Genomic DNA, 12,112 nt, shown 5'->3' on the forward strand with positions numbered 1-12,112 from the left:
GTAGCTATTAACATTAGTAACCATCAGTGTTATATAGCTTTTTTAATTGGGGAAGTTTCTCCAGGGCCCATCAGCTCCAAGTCAGTCCTTCAATCTAGTTGTGGAGGGCACAGCTCAACTCCAAGTCCAGTTGCCGTTTTCAATCTTTGGTTGCAGGGGGCACAGCCCACCATCCCATGTAGGAATTCAACCAACCTTGTTGAGAGCTCGCACTCTAACCAACTGAGCCATCTGGACACACCCTTCATGAGGTTCTACTGGAGCAGTTAAAACAGGCTGCTGGGATGGAACCCATTTCTGGCTCAGTGCATCTCATGAAGCCTGAGAATCTGCATTTCTACAGGTTCCAAGCAGGCAGATGCTGGTCTGAGGACAACTTAATGCACTATTTGGCATTCGTCTGTTTTCATTTCGATCCCTAGTTCCTGCATCTGAACCTATGCCTATCCTACCTATCCTAGTAAGGCTGGTACCAGTGGTGGGCTTGTTTGGATACCAAGGATTAAGATATAAGAGTCAATTAAGTATTAGGATATTTTCATCAATTTTCAGAGAGCAGAATATATATATATATATATATATATATACACATACATACATATATGTATATACATGTATGTATATGTATGTATGTGTATATATATATGGAAGTGAACTTGAGCTCCTTGTCTATACCAGCAATCTAAATGAGCACACATCTTGCAATTTTTTTTTTCAATTCCCATTTATTTTTGGCTCTTGGGGCAATGTCATTTTTTTCAATATGAAAAAAAGCTAATTCAACACAAAATAGAAATTTGAAGTGCAGGGTAGGACAAAGCCAGGGGTAGGGGGGAGACGGCAATAGCAAAACATGAGGTTGCCAGAAGATGGTATCCTGTCCCATCCCTTCTGGGGAATAACTCAAACATTTAGGTGGCAGTACATACCTTTCCACACACATACAGCAAGACTGGAATTTTTGGGGGGTAAGAAAAAGTGGGGATGGGGAGGGCCTGTCTGGAGGCTTAGGGACCAAAGTTGGTCCCTTTCCTGTTAACCCCCTTTTCCAACCAGAGAAAGGGATCCAATGTGAGAGGGAGGTTAAATGAAAGAGGGAAGGATCCCACTTGACAGAGTGGGGCACACCCCCACAAAGGAAACAGCTCAGGATGGAGTTTGGAGGGAGACTGAAAATGGACACAATACTGTTAACACCTCCCCCAAAGCTGAGAGAGGAGCAGGGAAATATCTGGAAACCAGGACTTTAATAGCCTGGATCCCACTCCCAAACTACTCCAGAATGGGAAGCTCTACCCTTTCCTGTAGGGACTTCTCCCTACGAGTTAGGGTGGTTTCCTTTCCCCTTGGCTACCACATGGGCTTAGGACGGTGGTCATCCATCTGGGTTTTCAGCACATGGTTCTAAACAGGATCTGGATGAGACCCAGCTTCTTGGAGAATTGTCTTGAAAACAGAGAGGGAAATATTAACTGGACAGATGGGAAGAATGGACACCAGAAGGAAATGCAAGATTACTCAGAATGAGAAGAATCTACATTTCCCAGAGTGGAAAGAGAGGAGACATTCAACAAACAATGAATATTTATTGAGCGCCCATTTATGTGCCAGGCACTGTTCTAGAACCACCCCCCCCCCAAAGAAAAAAGAGAGGCAGAAAACGCAAATTCTGAGGGAGAGTAAAAGGGCAGCTGAGGAAGAAGGCTGAATGAAGGAACTGAGACGCCTGAGTGATGGACAGGGCTTGGCCTTAGGCCTCCTCTTCGGCCTCCTCACCGAAATCCTCCTCCTCTTCTGCGGTGGCGTCCTGGTACTGCTGGTACTCGGACACCAGGTCGTTCATGTTGCTCTCGGCCTCGGTGAACTCCATCTCGTCCATGCCCTCGCCCGTGTACCAGTGCAGGAAGGCCTTGCGCCGGAACATGGCCGTGAACTGCTCCGAGATGCGCTTGAACAGCTCCTGGATGGCCGTGCTGTTGCCGATGAAGGTGACCGCCATCTTCAGGCCACGCGGGGGGATGTCGCACACAGCTGTCTTCACGTTGTTGGGGATCCACTCCACGAAGTAGCTGCTGTTCTTGTTCTGCACGTTGAGCATCTGCTCGTCAACCTCCTTCATGGACATGCGGCCCCGGAACACGGCGGCCACAGTCAGGTAGCGGCCGTGGCGGGGGTCACAGGCGGCCATCATGTTCTTGGCATCGAATACCTGCTGGGTGAGTTCGGGCACAGTGAGAGCCCGATACTGCTGGCTTCCACGGCTGGTTAGAGGAGCAAAGCCAGGCATGAAGAAGTGGAGGCGTGGGAAGGGCACCATGTTGACTGCAAGCTTGCGGAGGTCAGCATTGAGCTGGCCAGGGAAGCGGAGGCAGGTGGTCACACCACTCATGGTGGCTGAGACGAGGTGGTTCAGGTCCCCATAGGTTGGTGTGGTCAGCTTGAGGGTGCGGAAGCAGATGTCGTAAAGGGCCTCGTTATCAATGCAGTAGGTCTCATCAGTATTCTCTACCAACTGATGGACGGAGAGGGTGGCGTTGTAGGGCTCCACCACCGTGTCGGACACCTTGGGCGAGGGCACCACACTGAAGGTGTTCATGATGCGGTCGGGATACTCTTCCCGGATCTTGCTGATGAGCAGCGTGCCCATCCCGGACCCCGTACCGCCCCCCAGCGAGTGGGTCAGCTGGAAGCCCTGCAGGCAGTCACAGCTCTCAGCCTCCTTCCGCACCACGTCCAGGACCGAGTCAACCAGCTCGGCCCCCTCTGTATAGTGGCCCTTGGCCCAGTTGTTGCCTGCCCCAGATTGACCTGGAATCAGGAGGCAAGCTTGATTAATAAAATGTGGCACATACACAACCACGTTTCCACCTTTCAGTTTTTGGAACAATGCCTGTGGATCGATCTGTTTTCCTCCCTCACCAGTGATCTATCACCCCCATAATTTACCATCTAAGGCAGCCACACCCCCACCCTCCATTACATCCCAGAACACAGCCCTATAAAAACTCTCAGGCACAACAATCATTTCCTAGCTCTTGCTGTCCCCTTGCACACAAATAAATTGAATATGGTATCTACAAATACCTGTGTAACTCACCAAAAACAAAGTTGTCTGGTCTGAAGATCTGGCCAAAAGGACCTGAGCGAACAGAGTCCATGGTCCCGGGTTCTAGATCCACCAAGATCGCACGAGGAACATACTTTCCACCTACGTGTAAGAATGTATAGCCGGGACAATTAGTACATAGAAGGTAAATAAATTGGCGTTGGGTGACAGCTAGGGACCTAAACTTGTGATTCCAGGCGCTGCCACCAGGTGGCAGCAGAGCTAGCCTTTGGCAACGGGTGGTGGAAATCAGAGAGGAAGACCTCCAAAGGGAGAGGACGGATTCGTCCAAAGGGTGGAGACCCCAGAAGTAGGAGAAGAGATGAGACCGGAGCTCCTTCCCTCACCTGTGGCTTCATTGTAATACACGGAGATGCGATCCAGCTGCAGGTCACTGTCGCCGTGGTAAGTGCCAGTGGGGTCGATGCCATGTTCATCACTGATCACCTCCCAGAACTGTGGGGAAAGAACAATGAACCGTCAGCGGCTCAGGTCCCAGCCGATTATGACCCTGCCTCCACCTAACTGCCAGCCACGCCATTCCCCTAGGCACCCCCACACCTGGGAAAGCTGCAGCTTTCAGTGCTTGGAATGTGAAACGTCCAGCTGGAAGGGCCTGGCGATCGCAGACACCCGGCTGGGCAGAGGCAGCCGACCTGATTAGGTGAGTGTACCCCTCGCCCCCCCAGCTGGGCACCGCCCCTCCACGCCGCGCACAAAGAGCCGAGGTAACCAGGGACCGCAGTCGCCCATCGCCAGCAGCCCACAAGACTGTAGCAAAAGCGCGCGCCCAGCCGTCGACAAAGGGAGGGGTCACGCGTGGGCGGGGCCGAGGCGCGAATTCAGCGCGCGAGGGGCGGGACCTGGCTCGGGCTAGCGCGCCACCTGGTGGCCTGCAGGGCCACAGTCCCCGCCCTGCAGGGCCCTGCCCTTCTGCTACAACGTAGCAGCCGCACTTCCTACCCGGCTACACTGTACCCGCGCGCAAAAAAAAAAAAAAAAAAAAAATCCCCTTAGTCTCGGAATTTTATCCCTTCACTAGCTTTCCCCTCTTGCTTAAAATGAGGATCCTCTTCTTTCCATTTAGTGCCGAGAGACCCTTTAGAGAAAAAAAAAACCCTTCTCCCGCCCTCTTTCTTATCTGTCCAAGCCCAAAAGGGTCTCTGTAAAGCGAAATAAAGGAAGCAAAATGAATCCAGCACACATTAGCCTTCCACCCTCGAAAAACTATGGGCCTGCCCCACGGGGATCGTGGGCGCGTGGAGATCTCTATCTACTCTTTTGTAGAGGTAACGCGCAGCGCAGCCCACCCGAGAGCACCACGTCCCCCCACCTTTATGGAGCCGGACTCTGCAGCTCGCCCCCTCCCCCTCGGGCTTGGCCCTACGAAGACCCGCCAAGGGGGTTGGATGCACATGGGGGAACCTCGCCTTGCTTTGTCTCGGCGAGTTTCCGCATCTCCCTCCCTCCCCGGCCCTCGGACCGTTAGATCTCCTTGAAGTAAAACCTTTCAGAACCTCGGTCTTCCCGCCCCCCAATCCTCAAGGGTGCTTTCGATAGCTTCCCAAAATGAGTGTGAAGAAAAATAATTCTCCATTTTTCAAATGCAAATTTCAGCTACAAATATGTGTTATACATATAAAACTTCTTTTGGGCAAATATTGACTAAGGATGGAAACTGCAAACAGCCCACAACCATTCTTCGTAATTTATCTGTACTTTTTTCTTCTCAAAAAGAAGTTAAGAGTTAAAAAAGGTTTAAAATCTTTACCTTAGCACCGATCTGGTTGCCACACTGGCCGGCCTGGATGTGCACGATTTCCCTCATGGTTCAAATTTAATTTTTTTTTTGCTCGCCTCAAGGTGTGTACGGGGCAAGAAAATATGAAATTTTTTTTCTCTGTTGCTGGTCGCAGGCTGGAAGGAGGGGACGTGCCCCGGAGGTTGGAGCAGCTAGGTCCGAACGCGACGGCAGGAAGGTTCTGAGAGGGAGAAAGAAGAGGGCAGGGCGCTGGAGGGAAGGCGGGCAGGGCGGGGCGCGCGTGCGCCGGGCTGGGAGGCGGGAGAAGGCTCCCGCGCCGCACTTGCAAGACAAAGCCTTCGCGAGGCAGGCCCTGATTGGTCGATGCCGTTTAGGTAGCCTATGTCCATTGGTCTCTGCTCTGAGCGAGCGCAGTCTTCTCTGGGAGTTGTAGTCCTCTATTGTTGTCCACGCTGCAAAATGAAGGGACAAATGGGTGGATACTGGCTTTAGGTTTTTGGCGTTTTTTTGAAAAATGACCTTGCCCAAGATGACTTTCTTCTATGCCTGAGTTGTTTTTTGGTTTTTTTTGGTTTTTTAATGCAAAAAGCGAGTCGTTTCGGATCTACAGGAATTAGGAACCCTAGGGTGCCAGGCATTGGACCGGGGAGTGGGCACACCCTGAAAGCTCCCCGCTGTGGTCGCTCTCGGGAAGACAGGACTGCTTAGCTCAGCGAAAAATGGTGAGAAACGGGCGCCCTGCTCTGCTATCTAACAACTGGCCCTTTGGTGACCGAAAGCATGAACTTCACTAAGCCTCTGCTTCCCCAGCTATCCCAGGAAGAAGGAGGGGATTGCCTTCCTGCTATTTCCTTGGGAATTTTCTAATGATAATGTTTAGAATGTTTTCTAATGATAATTGCAACAGGGGCTTTGCAGGATAGAGATGTAATTGGAGGGTATGTTCAAAGAATAAATGGAATGGTTTAGAGAAGCTGATATCTTGGGATCTGTGAAGCGGGACGTCTCCGTCCATGTAAGAGATCTGGTCCTTGGAGCAGCATTGAAGACTGTGGTCTTGTCAAACAGAATTATGGGGTGAAATACCTGATAGAATTTCAGAGTCTTTCCAGCCTGCCCTTAGACTCTTTGATGAAGTCAGTGGTTTTTCAATTTATTGATTTCATTGACTGACCATTGCAACCTTTCAAGAGCCTCAGAATTAAAATTTTAAAATGGGGACGGGGGAATTCATGGGAGAAAATTGGATGGGCTCAAATCAGAGTGGCATGCTTCTCAGGGATTAACTCACTTGATAGATACTAAGTGTCCACCAAACCAGAAGCTAGGGATACAAAAATGATTATGAATTAGTTCCCTGACCTCCAGGATCTTGCAATTTGGTGAGAAGTGTATACACAATAAAGTGTGGTAAGTACTGTAACAGACGACATGTGATATCAAGGTCATTCAGTGTGATTCATTGTTAATTCACATTGAATTCAACACATCTCTCAGTCATCTTTTAAAGAACATCAAGTTGTGTAAGACCACTCTATCCACTTAGAATGTTTTGTTTTAGGGCATGATCACAATGAAAGTAGTTATTTTGTGGTAGTGGAGAGAGTTCAGAATTTAAAATTGTTTTAATTTGTCTCTACCTTACCGTAGCTGTAGGAACCTAGCTAAGTCATTTAACTTCGCAGAACTTCAATTCCCTCTGTAACATCTGCTTCTGCCTATTTGATTGTTGTGGTCAGAATGGAGTAACGAAAGCAAAAGGACTTTATAGATTATATACACGTCAAAATTGTTACCATCCTCTTGGCTTAGTATTAGATAAATAAATGATTTTATCATCCTTTCTTCAGTTCTTGGAAGAACTCGGTCAGCCTTTAAGATGGTTAGCAAAACGATTCACTTTTGGCGTAGGATCTTCGTTTTAGGAAAATGACCTCAAACGTCTATCAGGGCTGTATTCTCAGGGAGGAAATGACATGATTTTACTAAACGAGGCAAATCAAAAGGAAATGAACTTCTATCGCAGTGAGAAGTCCTCAAGCGCCACGCCTGAGGGCTGTTCTCCAAATTGCAGCCTCAGGCCACGACTGCAACCCGCAACCCACTTTCATTTATGAGTCAGCCACCATGTCTGGGAAGACCTTGGAAGGGCGCTCTGGCCGCACTAGACGCGCCGGGCGACGACTATGGGAAGCCCCTCTAGGCACTTCCGGCAGGCAGACTCTCTGGTCGGGGTTTGGATGTCTGCGCGGGAAGGGGGCGGTGGGCGGTGAAGCGGTAGGGGGCGGCCCCTTGAAGCTGCCCAATCGAGGTGCGCTATTCTGTACGAGCACGCGACCTCCGCCTCTCAACCGATCTCAGTCTCCCGGGGAAGGCCAGCCCTTTGAGCCGGAAGTGGGCGTGCAGGAGGCGGGGCTTTGACTTGCCTCCGCATTGGGGGCTTCGTCGATCGGCTTGCCGCAGGGCTGTGAAAGACAGCGGCCGGAACCAATCACCGAATAGGCTCCGACTACAGCGCTAGCGCCCCTCGGTTTGCGACCGTTATTGGTGGCGCGCGCGGGGACTCAAAGTAGGTGAGTTGTTGGAGGCCTCTCCTGCCGCTCCCCGGGTGCCATCTTGGTTCTCCCGGAGGGCGGGAGGGGCGTGCCTTGGGTACGACTGGGCGGAGGAGACTAGGAAATTTTCTTTTCGGATTGTAATACTCATCCTTAATTGACTCCCCGCCCTGAGTTTAGGTATGAAGTCACTGGGAGACCGCTGGGCCTGGAGGGAACCCACCGCGGTGGGATCAAAGGGGGTGGCCTGTTGGATTGGAGGCGTCCTCCTTTCCCTGTCAACGGTTTCGCCCTAGGGTGGCGTCTCTAAGTGAATTTCACTCTTGCTGTTTTGAGTTTTCATCTGCTTTCATTAGTTCTTTCATCAGTAGACTGTGGTGTAACCTCCAGGAGGACAGGGTTAGTTTTGTGTTTGGTTCATGAATGTAGATCCCTAATACTTCTAACGGTGCCCGGTGCAGAATAACTGCTGTTGAGAGAATATGATGGGCCCTAGGGAAAAAAACAGTTTTGATGGTCCAATTCTCCGGCAGGGGTTGGGGGGTGAAAGCAGAAATAGAAAGTAATGGTTATGTAATAATATAGTAAGAAGTGTCAGGATAGGTGCAAGTCCATTGACCACCGTGGAACATGTGAATACATCAGGAACACCGCTAAGCAGAGAAGAAGACTCCAGGAAAGGCTTTACTTTCTTCAGTAAAGTGATGTTTGAACTGAGTCCAAAAGGATGGGTAGGAGTTGGACCAGAAAGCTAGGAGCAACCGGCCAAGGAGTTGGTTTAAGGCACGCAGATATGGGGGACAATGGGGACAGTGTGTTCAAAGACTGGGGAGAAGGTCCCTGTGGCTGAACTTGTAGGCTTTGGTGGGCAGGGAACATTGCAGGACATGAGGTTCAGATTGTGGAGGCTCTTGCTAAGGAGTTTAGATTTTGTTTTATACCATGGGCCTGGAAAGCCATCAAGGAAGATTAAACAGAGGAGAGACATAATCTGGGTGATCTTGGGCAAGTTCCTTAACCCAAAACTGTGTTGCAGTTTCTTTATCTGAGATACAGAAGATAATACTTTACAGGATTCTTGTGATGATTAAATGAGACAGTTGAGTCTGATCACACTGAGATGGTCTGATAAAATGTAAAAGCATGGGCTTTGCAGCCAGAGCACATTTAGTCCTACCTTTCCACTTACCTGATGTGTCATCCTGAGTAAATAGTTAATATTTTTAGCCTTAGTTTCCTAAATGCCTGCCTCGTATGGCTGCTATGCTTGACCATAACACAATGTTTGGCAAAATTTAGCTCCCTTTAACATGGTGTTTTTCAAACTGTGAATGGCAACCCAATAGTGGATATTAAATCAATTTAGTGAGTTGCAAATCAACATTTAAAAATAGAATAGAAAAAACTAGAATAACATGAAGCTGTGTATTGCATATAATAAGGCTATATAATACCATGAAGTGTGTATTGCATATAATAAGGCTAACCATTGTTTCTGAAAACATTTGTCTATATAAATAAGTTTGTGTGTTTGTATATACAGAGATCCTCCAAGTTACGATTGTTTGGCTTAGGATTTTTGGACTTTACAATATGGCAAAAGTGATACACATAATAAATTACATGAGATACTCAACACTTTATTATAAAATAGGCTTTGTGTTAGATGATTTTGCTCAAGTGTAGTCTGATGTATGTTCTGAGTACATAAAAGGTAAGCTAGGCTTAGCTATGATGTTCAGTAGGTTAGATGTATTAAATGCATTTTTTACATAGGATATTTTCAACTTACGATGGGTTTATTGGGATGTAACTACATTGTAAGTTGAGGAGCATCTATTTGTGAACTTGGGACCTGATAAAATTTATTTATTCTGTGTCATGATCAAAAATATTTTTTCAGTGCTTCAGATGGGTAACAACAGAATGCGTGACATAAAGCGAAGCTTCAACTTCATAGCTATCCAGGTTTGCCCCCAGTTGTGAGTCTCCTCTCTGAGACTGTGTGTGTGAACCAATGTTAGAGATGATGATGCTGCTAATGTGTTTCCTTCCCAGATCATGGAGGACACTCAGGCTATTAACTGGGAGGCTGAAGAAGAGGAAGAGACAGAGAAGCCCAGTGAATCCTTGGGGTGTATCTTGGAGCCCTTAGGGCGCCTGCATATCTTTAGTAGTGCCCACGGACCAGAAAAAGGTCAGGCAGTATTTGGGTGCTGAAGTACTAGTCTGTGGGGAGGTAGTTGGAGGGTTGTAAGAAGCTTTTATTTATTTTTATTTATTCATTTATTATTTTCCCCCCCTTGTTCCGCCTCCCCCCCACTCCAGTTCAAGCCATTATTTCTCAGTCTAGTTGTGTAGGACACAGCTCCCTGGCCCATGCTGGTGTTATGAGCCTTGTGCTCCCAGCCCCTTCTGAGACAGTCAGTCGCCAGTTGTCTGTCAGCCGCTCACAGCAGCTCACAGCAGTTCTTGCCGGCTGCCAGCCACTCACGCTGGCCACCGGCTACTCATGGCAGCACAGGGCAGCCAGCTGCAGAGAGAGCTGTTGTTCACAATCTTAGTTCTAGAGGGCGCCGCTTACTGGCCCATGTGGGAATCGAACCCGCGACCTCGGCTATTAGGAGCACCAACTGTGTGAGCCACCAGGCTGGCACACTTCACACACACACACACACACTCACACTCACATTCACACTTACACAAGGTCGAACAATTAAGTTCACGAATTCATCCTAGAAAAAGTGCTACATATCTCCTTGTTGAATATCACTACGGTCACCTTTAAAGCACTCCCCTAACGCCAGCGCCTAGTCCACCCCTCAAAGCAACTTTTTCTGGAATGGCCATCAGAGCTATTGTCATATAACCCTTAGTGTCCTGAATATCATCAAAATGTCTTCCTTTCAATATTTCCTTTATCTTCAGGTAAAAAAAGAAGTCATAGGGGGCCAGATCAGGTGAGTAGGGAGGGTGTTCCAATACAGTTATTTGTTTCCTAAAAACTCCCTCACAGACAGTGCCGTGTGAGCTGGTGCATTGTCGAAATGCAAGAGCCTTGAACTGTTGGCGAAAATTCTGGTTCTCTAACCATTTTACTCAGCCTTTTCAGCACTTCCAAATGGTAAACTTGGTGAACTGTTCAGTTGGTACAAATTCATAATGAATAATCCCTCTGATATCAAAAAAGTTAGCTGGTTAGCTCATTTGGTTAGAGCATGGTGCTAATAACACCAAGGTTGCCAGTTCCATCGTCGCATGGGCCACTGTGAGCTGAGACCTCCCTAAAAAAAAAAGAAAAAAAAAGTTTGGCAATGTTGTTGCAACAAGCTCAACTTAATCTTCCGACTTTTTTTTTTTTTTTTTTTTTTTTTGAGGAGATCTGAAAATTTTTTTTACTGGGAATGGAGAAGAGGGGACTGACTGAGTTGCTTGTTCCAGGCAAGTGCTCTGGACTCACTGTAGGTGACTTCACTTTGGTAGGAAAAGAGTAAAAGAGGGAGAGATTTAAATAAAAATCCAGCATGGTCTAAAAATGGGTGGTGGTGATAATGGCGCAACAATATGAATGTACTTAATGCCACTGAGCGGCACATTTAAAAATGGTTAAAATGATATATATTATGTATCACACAAAAAATCTGGTGTGGATGGGTGGGGTATTGACTACGAATAATGCATTGCATATGTTCTTTAATACCTAGATGTCCTAGAGCCTTTTATTCCTTGGTTGCATGTGAGGAACTTAAGTGAGTAGTGGGGTGCTTGACAGGAACATTTTCCTAGTAGCAGGCCAGGACCGTGGTCTTTGAATCTGTCTACCTCTAATTCTTAGATTTCCCACTCTACTTCGGAAAGAATGTAATAGGCCGAATGCCTGATTGCTCGGTGGCCCTGCCCTTTCCATCCATTTCCAAACAACATGCAGTGATTGAAATCTTGGCCCGGGACAAGGCACCTGTCCTACAGGATTGTGGGAGCCTCAATGGTACTAAAATCCTGAGGCCTCCTAAGGTCCTGAGCCCTGGGGTGAATCATCGTCTGAGGGACCAGGACTTGGTTGTCTTTGCTGACTTGCCCTGCCAATACCATCGCCTGGATGTCCCCTTGCCCTTTGTCTCCCGTGGCCGTCTAACTGTAGAGGAGACACCCAGGGTACAGGGAGGAACTCAACCCCAGGGGCTCCTGTTGGCTGAAGACTCGGAAGAGGAAATAGGTAAGTATGTGTATTGGGAGCGTGGGTGAGGAGATGGGGATGGTGAGTGTAACACTGTCAGCTTACTCCTTTCTACTCTTGACAGAGCCTCTTTCTGAAAGGTGTGTGGTGAAAGAACCAAGGACCACGTCCTCCCCTATGGCAACAGTAGTTCCAGAGAGGTGAGTGCTGAAGGGCCGGACACCTGAGTCTTCAGAAGGAGGAGGAACCAGGGTCTGGAGGGTCCATTTCTAAAAGAGAGAATTATCATGGAAGTGGAGGCAGGAAATGACACGTACTCTTTCACTCAGCTGAATTTTTCTTGAGTACCTTTCATGTGCCAAGTGGAGAACTAATTGCTGGAGCTAGAAAAACAAGTACTTCTTGTCTCTGTCCTCAAGGAGCTCCCAGTTGAGTCAGGTGTCCCTTCCTGAGAAACAGTCTATACAGTCTTTCTCTTCTCTTCCCTTCATAGTGATGAAGAGGGGCCTTCC

At 48.1% G+C, this 12,112-nt stretch overlaps 2 protein-coding genes across 2 annotated transcripts in view; one reads left to right on the plus strand and one right to left on the minus strand.

Moving 5' to 3' along the window:
* Positions 1-1,566: 1,566 nt before the first annotated feature.
* On the minus strand, positions 1,567-5,215 carry TUBB (tubulin beta class I). The gene is made up of 4 exons (XM_081044135.1): positions 4,878-5,215; positions 3,454-3,562; positions 3,098-3,208; positions 1,567-2,808 (listed from the first exon to the last, which is right to left on the minus strand). Exons 1-4 carry the CDS (start codon positions 4,932-4,934, stop codon positions 1,751-1,753), a joined length of 1,335 nt encoding a protein of 444 aa, XP_080900261.1. The 5' UTR covers positions 4,935-5,215; the 3' UTR covers positions 1,567-1,750.
* A 235-nt stretch (positions 5,216-5,450) lies between these two features.
* The window catches only part of MDC1 (mediator of DNA damage checkpoint 1), a 13,897-nt gene continuing 7,235 nt past the window's right edge, over positions 5,451-12,112 (plus strand). The window contains 5 exon segments of the mRNA XM_081042786.1: positions 5,451-5,590; positions 9,482-9,620; positions 11,259-11,639; positions 11,725-11,800; positions 12,094-12,106. Of these exon segments, the coding sequence (XP_080898912.1) occupies positions 5,588-5,590; positions 9,482-9,620; positions 11,259-11,639; positions 11,725-11,800; positions 12,094-12,106 (612 nt within the window). The 5' untranslated portion in view covers positions 5,451-5,587.

The sequence above is a fragment of the Rhinolophus hipposideros genome, assembly GCF_964194185.1.
Source record: "Rhinolophus hipposideros genome assembly, chromosome: 3".
Classification (NCBI taxonomy): domain Eukaryota; kingdom Metazoa; phylum Chordata; class Mammalia; order Chiroptera; family Rhinolophidae; genus Rhinolophus; species Rhinolophus hipposideros.